The following is an 18363-nucleotide window of genomic DNA, read 5'->3' on the forward strand; positions in this document are numbered from 1 at the left end:
ATTGATCTTTGCACCTTACCATTGTGAATCACCATTGACTTTGATATTCTTCAAAGTATTTATGCAAGCAGGTTATAACATCTTTCACGTGTTGCCATGAAATCAAGCAAAATTAAGCATTCAGATTTAGTACAAGATACTAACTTTTGTTGTGTAAACAGATTTTCTTTTTTTCCATCTGTAAGCTTTTTGAAGCACTGTGGCTTTTAATATATGGAAGATGATATACATGATGCAAGTTCAGGTTTTAATAGCAGTCGGAACTTGCTTTATGTGCACAAAATAAAAATTCCTTAAAATAGGAGCTGATTTTGTCTGGGTATATATACTATTAGCTTAAATATGCCCAGAAATAACTTTTGTAATATCTTTTGTTAATCTTGCAGAAGAGCTGTATGTCCAGACAGAGGGCCGTTAACAGCAAAATTAAGCAAAGTTGTGAAGAAAAAATACAGTAAGTTGGTATTTGTCCTCCATTTGCTAGAATTGCTGGTTCTTATTAAGGAACTCTAGAATTTCTTTTCTTGATGAGTCAATTTAATTTTTTTTTTAAATTACTTACATTTGTATGTGAAAATCAAATACCAAGGAATAGAAATGTGGAACTTAAGAGAACAAAATTGCAATATGTGAAACTACTGTTCTTATTTTACTGGAAAGACTGCCTCTTCAATTCAGTCACAAGTGAAATGCATTTGGTTTCAGCCTGAAGTCATTTTCGCCATCAGACAGTTGGTGCACAGCTAATGACTAGCTTTTATTCATGGGAAGTTTTTTGGTGAGAGTTCAGACACAAGAAGCACTTAGCTGTGTTTTGGGGCTGTCATTTTGAGAGGCTTGTTTAATAGATATTGTTTGGTGTGTTCATGAGTTATGAAACTAAGCAAATATCTGAAGAGGTGAAAACTGCTTGATATATAAAAAGCTGTTGTGAAGGTGCATGCATTTTAATTTTACTCAGTTTGTATGTAAAGACATTGTAAAACTTGAGATACCTTTTCATTAACCTCTCATTGCATTAATGATTTTGACAAACAATTAAAAACTAATATGCTGAAGTTACGATCAAAACTTTGTTTCTTATTCCACACAGGTAATATTTTGTATGACAAACGAAACAAGAAAGCTTTGTCTGTGAAGATAAACAAGGTTAGTTCTGATAGTGAAACATTTGTAAACATTTTTTTTTATGAAAGCATTTTTTAAACTACCTTTCTGCTTATTTTTAAGGTTAACTTCTTCTATTTGTTAATTTTAGTATGATCCAAACTTTGTTATTTTGTCTCTTTTTGTCTTGAAGGAAGTAATTAGAATATAGTGCTAGGTTATATGAGCGTGTCTCTGATTAAACTTAGTTTTGTGGTGGTAAATATTTTCATTTAGATTAGGATTTTACATTATAAGATGCCGTAACTACCCTGTTTTCATCTTCACCAAAAAAAAGATGGTATCAGCTACAAGCTGTTAGCCAAGTACCATTATATGAAGGATATGAAGGTTTTCGTTATTTTCATGAAAATATATAGTTGTAATCAACCAAGTAATTTGTTATATGAATAAGCCATGGACATTATAGTTTGCATCAAGTTGTTTTTTTTAATGGGAGATTACTCCCAAGAATGTTTGTGTTTCTAGGTTTCTTTTTTAGTTAATAAATTTAAGCCTGTGTTACAGGCTAATAATATGCAGAATTTATAAGGAGCTATAAAGGCTCTGTTGTTTGATTTCTGCCTTCCCTCCCCTTTCAAAAATATTTCTTGTCTCTGGGACACAAGTTTGTGATCAGTGCTTTCTTACTTATAGTTGTATCTGTAAGTGTATTTGCATGAAATAGTTTTAGGCCATAAATTTCATTCTGAAGTGTAAATGTCATCGTTCTCCATCATTCTGTCTTGCCTGAAGTTTAAAAATTTGGAGGAAAAACTGTCTTCAAGTCCCTGTTTTGCCTGCTGCCTTGCTCCATGTAGTATATGGGCACGTACTATATCATGTGTCTTTTCAGTAGCTGGTGACCTGAGTTGTCACTTCTATTTGGTGCTTATACACCATAGTTCTCCTATATATATAAAAAAATTAAAAAAGATATCTCATAGATATCTTTAGCTCCAGCTTTCCCCTTCTAGGTCAGGTATTTAGAAATTTTGGTCCTGTTACCATGTAAAGTTAAAGGTACCTTTCATTGAATTGAAGAGGTTTTGAACTGGAAGAATAGGGCTTAATGGTAGACCAGCCTCTAATTTGACTTCAAGGTGGGTGAATGCTTTCATGTCTAGTTTCACTGATTTATTGTGCACTATGTAATAGCATTAATGTCTCAAATGGTACCTGTTGCAAAAAAGGTGCATAAAAAAAAAAAAGTAGAGCCATTAAAAACCTTCAGGAAGAGGTACAGGGCTCAATTATCCAATAAACGTTCAAAATTTAAAAGAATTTGAAAGAAAGCACTGATTTACTAACAACCACTTCATAAGGATATTTGTGGGACATCTGGATAGCTTTTTTAGATGGAGGGAGAAATGTTAATGTTCAAAATGATAGTATTTTTAAAATAAAACTTAAAACCAACAGCTTTTTAGGAGAATCTTACAATTTGCACACAGATGAACTAGGGCATGTTCCCATCAAAACCAGCTCTCTGTGCCAAAGTTTGATGGAGCATAATGGACAATTCGGGCATATTTATATGCATCCCATTACGAAGTTTATTTTTCATCAGAGTAAATATATTCTGAAAGAAAATGATGGGAAGACCCTGTAAGTTCCCATTTTAAAATACCAGTCATGGGGAATGAACAGAAATGTTATTGTCAGATTTGATGTGGCATTAACCCTTTAGGTGAAAAGTCATAAATGGCAAAAATCTGTCAGTGTAGGTAAGTGTGTCAGTCTGGTAGTCTGGGAGGAATGTTTGGAGGGTTATTGTTCAGCTTTTTTTCCCCCTGCAGCCAGCCCAGTACACAGCAACAGCAACAGAGTTGAGCTGTTCACTGCACACAACGCAAGAGGCAATACGCTAGCATACAGTGGGTGGCTAGGCATTGGTAACAATTGAAATAGAAGGTGATATTTGTTGAAATATGAAGTGGATTCTGAGTATTGTGCCTTTGCGTGAGGGCCCAGTAAACAGACGCACCAGTCAATCTTCAATTTTGTAATCCTACCTGAAGGCAAAAGAGAATCCCAGCTACTTACATTAGATTTTCGTGTTACTTTGAAACCAAACGTTCGGTGAACTGCTGTGAAGGAGCCTGTCTGAAGGTGCTAGCGCTGTACTTACTGTGGTTCATTAGGTAGCAGAAATGGGAATTGTGAAATAGTAAAGATCAGGCTCATTTATTCATAATTTCTGTATGGAGCGTTAAAGATTTCGCCATGGAAAGCTTATATAAAATATAAAGTTTATCTGCAAAGAGCAGGTGTTGAAAATTTAGAGGCTGAATAGAGACAATTTGTTTGCTGCAACTGCAAATCTCAGCATACAACTATGGAGCTACTGTGGTGCCTGCTTTTTGTGAGCTAAAGTCTTTCTGACATGATTTAATTTCAGTGCATCTTCATGTATTAAATGTTAATTATTTTATTTTGGATGTCTTCAATTCATAAATTTTTTTTGTAGCCCAGAAGACAGACCTGCTGGAATGAATGCTTGAGAACTAATTTCTTCAGCACACTTCCGGCCGGTGGTAGCAATGAAGAATCCTTTTTTAGCTGTAGAAATGACTGGTTAGTATATACTAGTGCTTAATATAAACTGATGGGTTACTGTATTGTAGATGCTATAGTTCCTTCTGCTTCTGTCTGTATATACTGCCTTGAAATATTTTGAAGATTGGCTGGGTTTATATTCATTGATGAAGAGCAGTTAAAGGATAAACACAAACATTTTAAAATGAGTATTGTTAAGGGCACACCCCAATTTGTCATGTGTTCAGCATTAAAATACTCAAGTGTGTACTTTTGATCTCATTGATTTAATAGGAGTTAAGATTTATTTTTAGCTCATATTTAAACTCCTTGCTGAATTGAAGCCTTGGATAGGAAAGGGTTAGTCCTGTTATTACAACAGCAGTTAGCAAAACAGTTAACAGTAAATAATAGAAGAAGAATAATAGAATTAGAAATAATAGAAAACATTATTTGGAGAATAAGGCCTAATCAAAAAATTATTATGTCTGTATGTTTTCAGCACTCTGTAAAAGAAAAAAAAACCTTTTTGCCATGCACGCAACAGCATTAATTTGTCAAGGATGCAATGTTTCTCCATCTTTTAGCTCCCCAGAAGACACATCTCATCTCCTGTTTTCCATTCTGTGTGCCTCATTTATTTAGGACTTCTGTTCGTTTACTATGACTGCTTTTTCCCTCTAAACAATAACCATGTATAGTTTCATCATGACTGTTGAAAGTTCTAATACAGTTAAATTTAAAAAAGTCATTGATAGAAGCAGTTATTGAAATACAAAATTGTCATAGTACAAAGTTACTTTTTGTAACTTTTTGTATGAAATTTGTATTTCAGTACAGAATTCACAGAAGTCAATGCAGCGATCAGACAGAAGAGACAAGAACTGGAATTGTCCTGTTCGTCTGTGATTGCTAGAGTTGAAAGGTATGTGTTTTGGATTCATAGTGCAAAGGATCTTAATATCATACTTCAAAGTTGGAATTTGATTAATTCAGATTGCTCTTTAGATAGAATATCATTTTATCATAAAACTAAATAGTGTTTGCATGTAACTTGTTAAATTTTTGTGTATTTTCTGCATGCTATTTTTATGTCAATAGATTCTTTTCTGTAGATCTTAATGCTTTTTTGGTACTCATGGCAAGCATAGTAACTCCACTGACTTGTGCATCTTAATATGTCACTTTTTCACAGAAATGCAAGTTTAAATATATTTTCTATTTGGAAGTTAGTGTTCAATGTGCTTTTTAAATTATTTCTATCACAAGACATCAGACTACGCTTGCTTTAGCATCAATCTGATTCTGATTTCCCACCCCCCACACACCCCGTACCCGCCTTTCATGAGTTGGTTCTAACACTTCTTTCTGTAATTGTGTATAAACAAATGCATCTAGAAAGAGTTAAGAGGGGTTCTGTCAAATGAAACAGAGAACATAAAATAATTTTTTTTGTCAGAGAGCAACTACGTGTTAAAACATACCCTAAGGATGTTTTCATGAATATAAAGCGGAAGCATAAAAATAACTGATTTTAAAATAACACAGTAAGAAATTGATTCTGTCTATGATCTTAATTTCACTACATATCTCTTTACTCTCTTTGGCATAAAACAAGGCTAAAGACAAAAGAGCAAGTAAAGAGATTTTTTAATTAAAAGTTGCACCTAGGATTTAAATAAGAAATCTATATTTTTTTACATGTACTTTTCCTTATAGCAAAGTTTCATTCCAACTCAGTGATAACTTAAAAATTGTAGATCTATAACTAAACTATTTTCACCCAAGGTTTGCTGAGGGAGTCTGAATAAGTATATATTTATTTCGTTTGTTAAAAAAAAAAAAAAAAGAAGCCTTTACTAAATTGTCGTGTACACTATTTCTTATTTTTCTACAGAAAAGGCTATTCTTCTGCTGAAGTACTAAATCAGCATTCAGAATTGCAGTTCCAGTAGTGTAGCCTACTAATTTGGAGTAGAGTGTTACAGTTCTACATTTGGCTTTGAAGAAAGCCAAATGTATGTTGCTTTAACATAACATACCTTGTTCAAACTGTTTTACTAGATTAGGCAATAATGTAAGCCTGAAATGAAATATGAGAAGGAAAGTCTTGTTCGCTGTCAGCTTTGCCTTTCTCTCCAACTGTGATGAGGTTGAAAGTGTCTGGTTGCCTAATGTTTTGGTTTTGTGCATTGTTTCCAAAACTTGCTACAAACAGCTAAAACAACTAATGTTAATGCTTTTACTTTTCCAGAATTCCTTTAATGTCTTATGGAGCTGAAGCTGAGACCTTTCTTCTCACTTCTACTACAGTGGCAGGGACAATGCTTCCAACAAATATCAGGCCTTTGGAAAACTTTGGTAAACTTTTTTTTTGTAAGTTTTATTTATAGCTCATGTGGAGTATTGTTAAAATATGATTCTCAGAAATCAAAGCGGAGTATATGGCTACAGTTAACAGAAAAAAAAATCTGTTTTGATGCATTTTGGTACTATTTTAAAACCAGCTGGTTTATTTCTGAAATGAGAATATAGAAGATGAACCAGCCACCCCAAAACTGGCATAACTGTTCTTCATTTGAAGATAAACTTAATTCCATTTCTAAATTCAACACTTTCTTTCATGTTACAACTTCTTTTCCTATTGTTCAAGCATAAATCTCATTTTGATACATTATGAATGGCTTGACATACTTCAGTGGTATATTGTGCAGTGTGAGGAATAAACTGTTTCCTGGCAGAGAAGAAGAGTAGTCAGGAAACAGTGCAGTGTATGGATCTCTTTCAGTATGCCTACAAGCTCTACAGGGCAAAAGCTTGCAAAAGTGCTCGAGCTCCAGGATCTGGCAGGAATTTAGCAGAAGACAAGACATGGAAGGAATTACCTTCCTCCAGTTAACTTCAACGGCCTCTCTCTCCATACTCAGCAAGAATGTAGTTTCTCTTCCAACAGGCTGCACAAGTTCAAAGAAGTGAAAACAAAGGAGTGCTGTTTTTTAAGGCTAGAGTTAATACCTTCTTTGAATTGGGAATTATACTACTTTCACTTGACTAGTAGGGAAAAGAGATAGGAGCGATTTGAGTCTCTTGGCTTATAAAAATTGTGAGGAAGTGAATTGCTGGAAAGAGTTAAGTAGTAGAAGGATCATTAAAAAGATGCTTTATTCATTCATATTCTTCATTCAGAAGTGACAGTGGGATTGAGTGCACCCTCAGCAAGTTTGCCGACGACACCAAGCTGTGTGGTGCAGTCGACACGCTGGAGGGAAGGGATGCCATCCAGAAGGACCTTGACAGGCTTGAGAGGTGGGCCTGCGTGAACCTCATGAAGTTCAGCAAGGCCAAGTGCAAGGTCCTGCACATGTGTCGGGGCAATCCCAAGCACAAGTACAGGCTGGGCGATGAGTGGATTGAGAGCAGCCCCAAGGAGAAGGACTTGGGGGTATTAGTGGATGAAAAACTGAATATGAGCCAGCAATGTGCGCTCGCAGCCCAGAAAGCCAATCGCATCCTGGGCTGCATCAAAAGAAGTGTGGCTAGCAGGTTGAGGGAGGTGATTCTCCCCCTCTACTCTGCTCTCATGAGACCCCACCTGGAGTATTGTGTTCAGCTCTGGGGCCTCCAGCATAAGAAGGACATGGATCTGTTGGAATGAGTCCAGAGGAGGGCCACGAAGATGATCAGGGGGCTGGAGCACCTCTGCTATGAAGACAGGCTGAGAGAGTGGGGTTGTTCAGCCTGGAGAAGAGAAGGCTCCAGGGAGACCTTATAGCAGCCTTCCAGTACTTAAAGGGGGCCTACAGGAAAGATGGGGAGGGACTCTTTATCAGGGAGTGTAGTGATAGGACAAGGGGTAATGGTTTTAAACTGAAATAGGGTAGATTTAGATTGGATATGAGGCAGAAATTCTTTACTGTGAGGGTGGTGAGGCACTGGAACAGGTTGCCCAGAGAAGTTGTGGATGCCCCGTCCCTGGAAGTGTTCAAGGCCAGGTTGGACAGGGCTTTGAGCAACCTGGTCTAGTGGAAGGTGTCCCTGCCCATGGCAGGGGGGTTGGAACTAGATGATCTTGAAGGTCCCTTCCAACCCAAACCATTCTGTGATTCTTATGGAAGGTACTTATTTCACCTCCGCATTCCCCAGTGAAAAAAGGATAGGTCGCTTCCTCAGGCCTCTGATGTTTGGCAGTGCAATTTAACTGATCCTTAACCATTTCTGCTTCTAGTAATAATGAGTATACATGCTAGCTCATATCTCTTGACTTCCCTTCACCTTTCTACTTATACAGTTAGGCTTCTTTGTTAGTATGCGCCAGAAGTGTTTAAAAAACAAACAAACAAACAAAAAAACAAACCCCAAACCAGTTTTTTCTCTCTTCAGAAAGATGAAGAATATTTAAATAATCTCCAGATTATTTTTCAACATTAGACTATTTAGAACATGTGAGTAATTGCTGTTGATAATATCAGCAACTGATCTACAAATACTGATAACGTTGTCAACTCCTAAGGCAGAACATGGAACTAAATCCTTTATGCTGTTTTTTGGGAGAAGCAGCAGATTTTGAGTTTGAGTCTTGATAGGGAAAGAAAAGGAAATTCTTTTTTTCAGATATTTTTGTTTTAAAATTTGTGCTTAGAATTTTCTCACTTGTCTTGATTAGAACTTTGATACTTTTTATATAAGCATTCCACTTGCTTTCTTAAAGGTGTGATTTTGAAATGTGAAATTATCAAGCTAACAAGACACAGCAAATAAATTCTTAAGTTATTTTTGTATGTTTCCGTATGTTCTTGCTACACCTGAACTAAAGTTCAGATGTTAAATGTAATATATTACTTATACTGTGGACAAAGTTGAAGACAGTCATCAAGATTGAATCTTAAAATACTGTAGTATGTTGACACTAAAGTTTTAAGTCATCTTCAAGTTTGACTTAAAGACTTCCTACTGATAAGGAGCATGCAGGAAGTAAGACACAGAGTCTCAAATTTCCTAGTGAAACTAGGGGATGTTGGATATGAGGATATCCCGTGAGGATTTTGGTCACGTTCTGTTGAGTGAGTGTTCCTTCCCCGTTCAGTTTTTATATAGCAACTGAGGAAAAAACAGACATGCACAAGAACAGGTAAGAACAAGGCAAGGAGAAACCTCACCTGAATACTGTTAGAGATGCATGGCAAATATATATAAAGGAGAAGGGAGCAAGGCCTTCTCTTACAGGAAGTAGGAGAGATGAAGGAAAAGACAGAAGATGGAGGAAACGGGGACACTGGGACTTTCTGCAAAGGTGGAGAACAGGAGAAAAATGAAGAAAATGCTGAAAATAGATGCATACAAAAAAAAAAAAGGCAAACTGGATCTTGTGATTCTTACTAAATTGTGCCTGAAAGATGGTAGCATAAGCTTTTTTTTTTTTTACACTCCCCTCATCTCTTGGTCACAGTTAAAGTATACAGTAAAGTATACAGTCTTGCATTAGAGTAGTAGTTGACAGTTGCTTCGAGTTGTGCAAGGAGGCATACAAATATCAGTGATGGTCATATAACTGTACTGCCTGAATCTTCCCTGTAGCTGCTGCAGTTTTTTTTAGATTCTCTTACCATTAAATAGTCTTTTTACTAATTTAACCTGAAAATGCATTAGTGAATCTGCAAATACCATTATGATTTAGGCTGGCATTATGCAGTTCTTTTGCGTGATTAAAATATTTTTAAATAAAGATTCAGTGAGCTGAAATGCCTTGTATTTGGTCCAAGTCCAAAGCTTGTGAAGCTTGTCTGTTAAAATTTTAGAATTAGTAAGGAATGCTAAAAAGGGGTTTGTGTTTCACAGGTAGACTTTGAAAGTGCTACAGAAATAACTTGCCTTGTAATTCTGTCAGGATTCCTACATTCCACTTGTATTCTGATTTTTTTTTTTTTTTTTTTTATTGCAAGGTGATTTCTTCCCCCTCGAAAAAAATCATCACAAATATTAAAGATTTGTGATGACATGTAACATCTGACTTGTTTTCCTAGCTATTGTAATAGGTTTGAAGATGTAGTTAGTGTGAGACAGCCACATGTGGCTGAGTAACTGCTGGTTAACCACTGTGAAGTCACTTTCTAACAAAATTATTGGGGAGACTGTTAGAATAGATACCTTAAATAGTGCCAGTCACCTAAAACTCCTTTGGAAGTTTTTTACCATGCACATTGTTTTCTTTTAAATATATGGTACCTTCTATACAATTGATACTGTTGGTTTTCATTATCTTAAGTGGTAATTTGATCAGTGGACATCCAAAAACGAAAACTACATTTTTTTTCATGTTCAGACAAATTATTGTGTGTTTATGTGGGAGGTCAGAGGAGGCGATTATAGTCCTGTGCTCTGTTCTAGCCTTTTAAAGGCTAGTGAGGTGCTTGCGGAGTTAATTCCCTAAGGTTATCGGATTATATGTTTACATTTAATAGACAGTGATATGTTTTTCATTCAGCTAACATAGTAAGCGTTAGAAAGAGGCTTTTGTGCTGTTACTTACTTGTCTTATTCCTATCTTATTTTTATATAATCTGTTTAAGAATACATTAAACAAATATTTTAGTGCAGTAAGAGCATGGGAAATAATGTTATACAGAGAGTTAGAATCAAGTGTTTAAGTGTGATGTGATAAATTCATTGCAAAATCCATAGCAATTAACCTTTCTTAGCAAGTTTCCACTATTTGTGTATGAAACTGAAGCTGTAAAAAGAATTCATTTAAACACCAAATTCTTGATGCTTTCTGAAATCTACACCAAGTATGAAACAAATTAATGGACATCTCAAGAAGTTAATTTAGTTCTGAATTGAGTATTACATTCAAGTATATTTACTTAATTGTCATTGATCTTTAATTCCTGAGCTGTGTCTCATAAGCTTTCATAGGTATCAAGAGTACAGTCTGTTCCCTTTGCAGTGAATATAAGCCTTGGCTTCCCTACAAAGTCTCTTGTCAAATTGTGGATAGCATGAAATAAATGAATGCGATATCAACACAAGAACTCCTGTGCTGCTGTGTGCAACTTACGGTCATTCTTCTTATAGCTTTAGTTTTCTGATGTGCCCTAGGCTGCCCCAAAACTTGCACTCCTTGTTCAGTTCATGAGGTGCGGCAGGCACCCTGGGTGCCTTGCGGCAGAGTTTAAGTCCAGTTTGCCATGGAGCATGCAGGGTCTGTCTTACAACTGGTGAATGAGTTTGCACTGTCTGAAATTCGATTTTGTAGAGAGGTATGCTGTCATTGCTGCTTCTGATCAACTGCTTCCTATGTGATCATCCACTGATGGCCATTTAAAAACGTCACTTTCTGTAGTATTGAGCTTCACTTCTGTAGTATTGAGGCTTCACTGCCAACAGGGCTGCATTATAGAATGACGGGAACTGCTACATGCTAACAATATTGTGTGGTTAATTTGTTACTTTTCTAATAGCTTAAATGCTGACGGTCCTCGAACAGCAATATCAATAGTGGTTTCATTGTGAATGGCATTACTGTCCATGTAGCCATGCTGGCACTGCTTCTAAAATGTGTGTTTGGGTGTCTAACATGTCACTTAGTTAGCTTGATTCTGTTTTTTAAAGAAAAAGTCTGCAGTGAAAAAAAAAAAAAGAAATGCTGTGGCAGCATTTTGTACTAAATCTTAAATTGTATTATTTGAGGATATCTGTTAAACCAGAGAAGGTAATTTTATGTTCTTAACTGTGTTTGGATAAATGATTATTATCAAACTTTAATGTATTCTGCTTTTATTAGAGTCTTTAGGCAAAGGATATGCTGTTGCATGTACGCAAGAAGGAGAAGAGAAAAAGCAAGCTTCTGGTTCATCTGGCACTAGAGGAAGTAGAAGGAAATCAGTTAATACTACTCCTAGAAGAAGGTCTGCACGAAACAGCAAAAATGAGACTCTGGGTCAGTCTCGGAGCTCACCTCGGTCAAGCAGTTCTGCGTGCGGTGCCCCTGATGGCAATAACCCATCTCTGAATAAATCTCCTTCAGAATCAGAGAAGGCTCCTCCAAAAAGAAAGTCTAAAAGAGTAGTTAAACAACGAACACCTGTGGTTAGAAAGAAACTGAGAAGTTCTGCACGTTCTGAAAAATCGTCCAGTGATTCAGTGGAAGATGATGACATTGCTGAGTCTGAAGCAGTTCTAACATTAGATAAAGACCAGCAGTCAGATAATGAAAGCAATAACGCAAGCCTTCCACAGAAAAATAATGCAGAAACAGAATCTGCTAATGGATTGGAAAGCTGTAGTGAACATGCAGAAATTGAGGAAACTACAGGAGAATGTGACAAAGATGAAGATATTTCAGGCAACGTGGATGTAAGTTTTTCTGTCCAGGAGCCTCCAGTACTAACTTCAGGGGGCGAAAGTCAGGAATTTGAAGTAAAAGGAGTTACTGAAAAAAATGTAGATCTTAAGAATCAGGACATCCATGAAAATACTCTTGAACAAACGGAAACAGTAGCTAGTCCCAAAGATGAAGTATGTGATCGTGCAACTTCTGAAAAAGTAGATCAGACATTGTGTAGTCCTCAAAATGAATTGATGGAGAACGTAGAAACTTTGACAAAAATAGATCAGCCCGTAGCTAGTCCAGAAAATGAATTGTTGGAATATCCAGAACCTTTGGGAAAAGATCAGCCATTAGAGAGCCCCAGAAGCGAATTGCCTGAGCATCCAGAAGCCATAGAAATAGACGATTCCGAGGCTGAAGAAAAAAAAGTAGTAGACTGTGCAAGTACAAATATTCAAAACTTAAAAACCGTTCAAGACAAAGAACCAGATACATTAATACACAGTATTTCTGTGGACAGTACATCAGAACAATCCTTAAAAGACAACACCATGCCAGAAAGTGAAGAGGGTAGAACTTCAGAGTCGCCCCAGGTAAATGCTGAACATAAACATTTTGGTGAAGATAACAATGAAATGATACCAATGGATTGTGACTCATTTTGCGGTGACCAGAATGAACCTCAGATTGAGCAGTTACCACCAGTTGAAAGTACAGAGCAAGGAGACGTGAACTCTTTACAGTGTGATGTGGGAAACTGTACATCAGTTTCAGGACTTTCTGATGAAAAAGATGAAACTATTCCTCAAGAGAGAGAGTGCCAGTCAGAATTCAAAAAAGATAAAAAGACTCGAACTAGAAGGTCTAGATTTCATTCTCCATCAACAACTTGGTCCCCTTCTAGGAGAGAGGGCACGAAATCTCAGTCACCATCCCCTAAAAGGGAGATGACCAGAGACAGGAGCTCACGATCACCCAAGAAGGAAACTGTCAGGGAGGGAAGGAGATCCTTATCTCGGTCTCCGAAGAGAGACACACTCAAAGATGAGAAAAAAACACCATCTCGATCTCCCAAAAGGGAAACTGTCAGGGAAAGCAGGAGATCATCTTCTCGGTCAAGAACTAAGGATTCGTCTCCGAGGCAAAAATCTAGATCTCGAAGCAGTGATAGAGATAGTCAAAGAAGAGATCGTGACAGAGAAAGAAGAAATAGGAGGTGGTCTAGGTCACGGTCAAGATCTAGGTCAAGATCACGATCTAGGACAAGAAATAAAGGTTCTTCATCCTCTAGAAATGAGAGGGACAGTCATTCACCTCGATGGAAAGAGAGATGGGCAAATGACAGCTGGAGGAGTCCCAGAGGAAATGATCGATACAGAAGAAGCGATCAAGAAAAACAGAATGAAAGTCTTAAAAAAGAGAAGGACAATACAGAAAAAAACAATGATGATCAGTGTTCTTCCGACAAGCGGAGGAATGATTGTCCAGACTGGGTTATGGAAAGGATAAACTCTGTTCCGGAAGTCAGGAACAGAGAGAGAGATAAACCACATTGGGAAGACGGCAGGCATGATAATTCAGGACAGTCTTGGAATAAAAACTTTGGTTCAGGTTGGATTCCAAATCGAGGGAGAGGTCAGCGTGGCCGAGGTGGGCGTGGAAGAGGTGGTTTCATGTATGGAGACCAGAGTGAAAATCACTGGCAAAATAGAAAACCTCTCTCAGGGAACTCAAATGGTGCTGGGAATGAAACGTCAAGGTTCCCAGAACATCAGCCATACAAGCGTAAGAATGAACAAGATTATTCTTTCGATACACCTGCTGACAGATCAGGGTGGACATCTGCATCCAGCTGGGCTGTAAGAAAGACTTTACCTGCTGATGTGCAGAATTATTATTCAAGAAGAGGACGCAATTCATCAAGCCCACAGTCTGGATGGGGAATGAGACAAGAAGAGGAGACACCTGAACAAGGTATTCATAGTTTTAAAACATAAAAGCTGTCACAGCTGCAGTAGCCGAGTAAAATCCTAGTCACGTTGACCTATCTCGAGTTGATTAGTTCTTCAAAATAATTTGGGGTGAATCTGTAGTCTTTTTGCAATATGGAAGTTTGTAGGTGTGGAGTTTGGGGATTGCTTGTGTTCTGATGGCGTTTTGATGGCTTTTTGGTTTTGCTTAAAGTTAGATGTAATTTAAGGACTATGCATCTGAAGAGTGCTACTTAAGTAAATCGACTTGGTTGAAGAGAAGGCATATCCTCTTCATGGTTACTTTTAGCATCTGCACACCTTCTAAAAAGGGCAATTTTTTTCAAGGAGATTTGCATTTGCGTGTGCAGACCCACACAGTAGATTCTAGAGATGACAAATCATTATGTTGACGTTTATCTCACTTCTAAATAAACATTTTCCTCCTTATATGCTTAAAAAATCTAGGGAGATTTATAAATGCAAAACCAGTACTTCTACTGTACTTCAGCATTAAAATTCCTCTAAAGCCTCAACAGAAGTCTAATATTTTTGAGTATTTTATATCGAAAAGGTAACTGCCCTGATAGAAATAAACTTTTTGGTAGCAAGTGAGTTAACTGTGGATGAGATTGATTCTGAATAGCTACAAAGTCATCCACAGATTATTAATGCTCTGAAGTAAGACAGATGTGAATTGTATTTAAAAACTGTAAAATCCAGTTCTGAAGGCAACCACACTTGCACTTTCCCATTGTGTCCTTGTTTTGTCTTTCATTTTTATCCATTTTCATCCTATATGCCAGCAGTTTTCTTCCTTTTTTCAGAGACAACTGCATCGGTGGCTGCTTAGTTTTGAGGCAACTTTGTCAACCTTCAGCCTGCTGCTGGCAAAATGTATCAAACCTTTAATTGAAAGTATGGTGTGATTTGCAGACTTTATTTCACGTAGTTCAGGAACAATCACACTGTTATATTCACTTTTGGAACCTGAATTCACCTGAGAATAGTACGATGAACTCTCAAAACCGGGTGAAACAGGCTACGTTGGCATCATGGCATGGTCCTGGGCGACATGGTCCTCCTGGGCAACCTGCTTTTGCTGACCCTGCTTGAGCAGCGGGGTTGGACTACGCGATCTCAGTAGGTCCCTTCCAACCTCAGCGATTCTGTTATCCCATGATCTTTAAAAAAGGTGATTTGAGGTGAAGCATAAGTGTTTAAATCCCAATCACTGTGAATTAGGTGACAGAGTTCCTCAAGGAGGGGATTTGAAAGGAAGGACATCAGAGTTAGAACCCATCAACTGTTTCTGAGAACTGATTTCTTGACTTTTGGAAGGCTTGCCGCTTGTATCTAGATTTTAACTTTTTGGCTTCTGTTGAAGATAGAATGAGTTACTAAAGTAATTTTTTTAAAGAAGTGCCACCCCAAGAGGTTATTTTTACTTCTGGGCTATACCTGTTGTACCATTACAGGGGTTTTGAACAGCTCTTTCCGAATATGAACATCTTTGAAATTGGTTGAGGATGATTTATTATTCAGTGGAAAAAAACCCCAGCAGAGTATTTTTATAGTTACCAGAAACGTACAGTGAGAAGTGTGCGAATCGGGCAAAGGGGAGCAGAGAATTGCGTATGTGATAACGTATGACTAACCTTCTGCAATTGCAGAAGCTGGATAAGTTACGTTGTCTTCCTGCTCTTTGGTGGAGAATTACTGTTTCATTGTGATGACACAATTTATTAGCTGTGCTATGGGAACAAGTAGAGAAAATAGAAATTCAAAATGCAGGCTTCCATAGTAACCTGAACTTTTTAAACTCAGAAAGTAGCATTTGGCTCCGTGATGTGTCTGGTGACGAGCGCTGTGTAATAATGTAATGCAATATCTTTAAAATATTCAGATTATAGGAAGCTTTTTGATACTCCGTGAAGAGTTTAGACACCTGGCTCCACTTTTGCTTTACGAAGTACGGATTTTCTACTTCATATACTGCCTGTTTTTTTCTTTTGATAGATCCAAACCTCAAAGACCAAGGCAACCAGCAAAGCGATGGTTCTCAGTTACCAATAAATATGATGCAGCAACAAATGAATGTAATGCCACAAGTGAATGCACAGCACCAACCTATGAATATCTTTCCGTATCCAGTGGGTGTCCATCCTCCCATGATGAATATGCAACGAAATCCTTTCAACATCCACCCTCCAATGCCCATGCATCTCCCTACCGGAGTGCCTCTCATACAGGTAGCTGCTCCCACAAATTTGTCTCAGGGATTACCTCCGCCTCCACCTCCACCCCCACCATCTCAACAAGTCAACTACATTGCTTCACAGCAAGATGGAAAACAATTGCAGGTATGCTTTATCAGAAGCCGTGGCAAGAGCAGTATTGAAGGAATATCAGTTAAGGGTTTCTTATATTGAGTACCATAGTCTTGATAAATTTATACTTGCAGTTTCTTTCTCTCTTGCCTGTCTTCTTCCACCCTACACCAAATTTAAAGTGGAAGTATCCATGAGGATATGGGTTGGTTTGGGGCTGTAGCTTTTAAATAATAATACACAACACCATAACTGGGTTTTTGTGGTAACGAGGTGTTCCAGCTGGTAATGGAACACTGAAAAATTTCATCATCGATGTTGTCCATTACCTTTTTCTTTTTAGAAGTGCCCCGTTTCCAAAACTCAGTTTTCCCCTTCAAAACCTGATTTTTAAGCTTTAGGAAATGCTTTAATCCCCTTTCAGCAGTGTGTAGGAAGTGACCTAAGCCTCTTTGCAGTTCTCATCCCATGGTGTGTATCAGCAGAGGAAAATTATCAAGTACTGCATGGCACCCATTTGTTCCACACTTGCATTCTCCAGTTGTCACTATCTCAGCAGCTTCCCCCCCCACACACATTTTCTATTCTGTTTAATCTTTTGAGCCTTTTTGTTAATAATTTCCAAGCTTTCTTTGGTGTGTGTTACTTCCCCCTTCTTGCCTGATTCTTCTGTTTTTGCATGCCGTGTTTGAGACCTAACTTCCACTTCATTTCTCCAGTTTCAAAAAGACTCTGCCGTGCTTGGGGCAGGTCAGACCATCTTTTTGTGCCTTTCAAGATATCTTAAAACAACCTTTGTGTGTGTGAGCTGCTCCTGTAGCCGGCTGTTTATATTAAGAGCTTTTATATCAGGGAAAGGACTATGAACAACTTCCAGGAGAATGCATGGCCTTGCGAGGAGATGTAGCGCTGCATCTGTGATCTGTAAAGGGCTCTTCAGGGGTTGACTGAGGTTTGTGCTTTTCTTCTGTTGCAGGCTGCCTGCTCTAACCTGAAATGCTTTCCCCTGCATTCCAGGTTGAAAAAGTGATGTTCTAGAACAATGATTTCTAACCCTTTGTTTTCATGCATCATCTCTAAAGATTTGAAGCGAACTGCTAAATGGCCTACATTCTTTTCACTTTCAGCTGCTGTTATCCATTCATATTCATTAACTTAGAACAAAAGGAGTTAAGTACTGTGGGAAATATTGAGTGGGGTTACAGGCCGCATGAAATACTTTAACACTCTGCAAGGTAAAACAGTAAGGTACTATTGGAACTAAAATGCTGGTAGATTGCTTGTTGATTTAATTAGTGCCTGCTGTCTGTAAAATATTGTCACCATTGGAAATTCAGTAGGTCTAACCTCTAAAAACGTAAGAAGTTAGAATGTAGGCTACAGACCTCTGAGAAATATAGTATCTAGTGCAGCAGTAAATACATTTCTGTAAAGACTGTGTATTGCTCCAAAATACAGTTATTTGTTGGTAAAGCCCCTGTTATATTTGTTGCTCTTACCTGCTTTTGTGGAATGGTGTCCGTGAACCTGAATGCTCTTGGGAGCTGCTGCTGCTTTTTCTTTGAGCTTTCATTGAACAAGTCCTTGGTGGTAGCACAATAGAAATTACTGAATACTGCAGGACTCCACCTGTCCTTCCTGTTGAAAGGAAAATGAAGAGGGCGCACTGGCAAGTGTTAGCATGCTGATTATAACAGCTCAATATCTGTGTCCTTTCCAAGGAGCTCAAACTCCTGTTTCATTATTTTCCATCTGGATAAACGCAGATGTGGAAAAAAGTAATGGTGACTACCTGCAAAAGTAGCATTTAGGGTAGCCTGCCAGAAACATGTTGGGAGGATGTGTTCTTGGCTCTTGCTAAAAATGACCGCTATCTGAGGTCCGAGAGCTACTTAATTTCTCAATTCCAAAGTATCAACAGTGCCCGTGGTCTTTTGGTGATATTTGGAAATGTACAGAAAATGGCTTTTCCTGAAGAACAGATCTTGGTGCTTCAAGCAGCATTTCACCTCTAGCCTCGAGTAGACTTGTAGGTTTGTTTACATTTGAAATT

The 18363-nt window shown here is 37.8% G+C and overlaps 1 protein-coding gene across 3 annotated transcripts in view; it reads left to right on the forward strand.

Annotated features, from left to right (window-relative positions):
• SCAF11 (SR-related CTD associated factor 11) overlaps positions 1–18363 on the forward strand; it is a 50211-nt gene that overhangs the window by 29404 nt on the left and 2444 nt on the right. For all 3 annotated transcript variants that reach the window (XM_050915498.1, XM_050915489.1, XM_050915481.1), the window contains 7 exons: positions 387–454; positions 1094–1149; positions 3617–3723; positions 4520–4609; positions 5939–6045; positions 11465–13984; positions 16000–16343. In XM_050915498.1, the coding sequence (XP_050771455.1) occupies positions 387–454; positions 1094–1149; positions 3617–3723; positions 4520–4609; positions 5939–6045; positions 11465–13984; positions 16000–16343 (3292 nt within the window). The remainder of the gene's footprint in view (positions 1–386; positions 455–1093; positions 1150–3616; positions 3724–4519; positions 4610–5938; positions 6046–11464; positions 13985–15999; positions 16344–18363) is intronic.

Source organism: Gymnogyps californianus, chromosome 1 (assembly GCF_018139145.2).
Source record: "Gymnogyps californianus isolate 813 chromosome 1, ASM1813914v2, whole genome shotgun sequence".
Taxonomy (NCBI): Eukaryota; Metazoa; Chordata; class Aves; order Accipitriformes; family Cathartidae; genus Gymnogyps; species Gymnogyps californianus.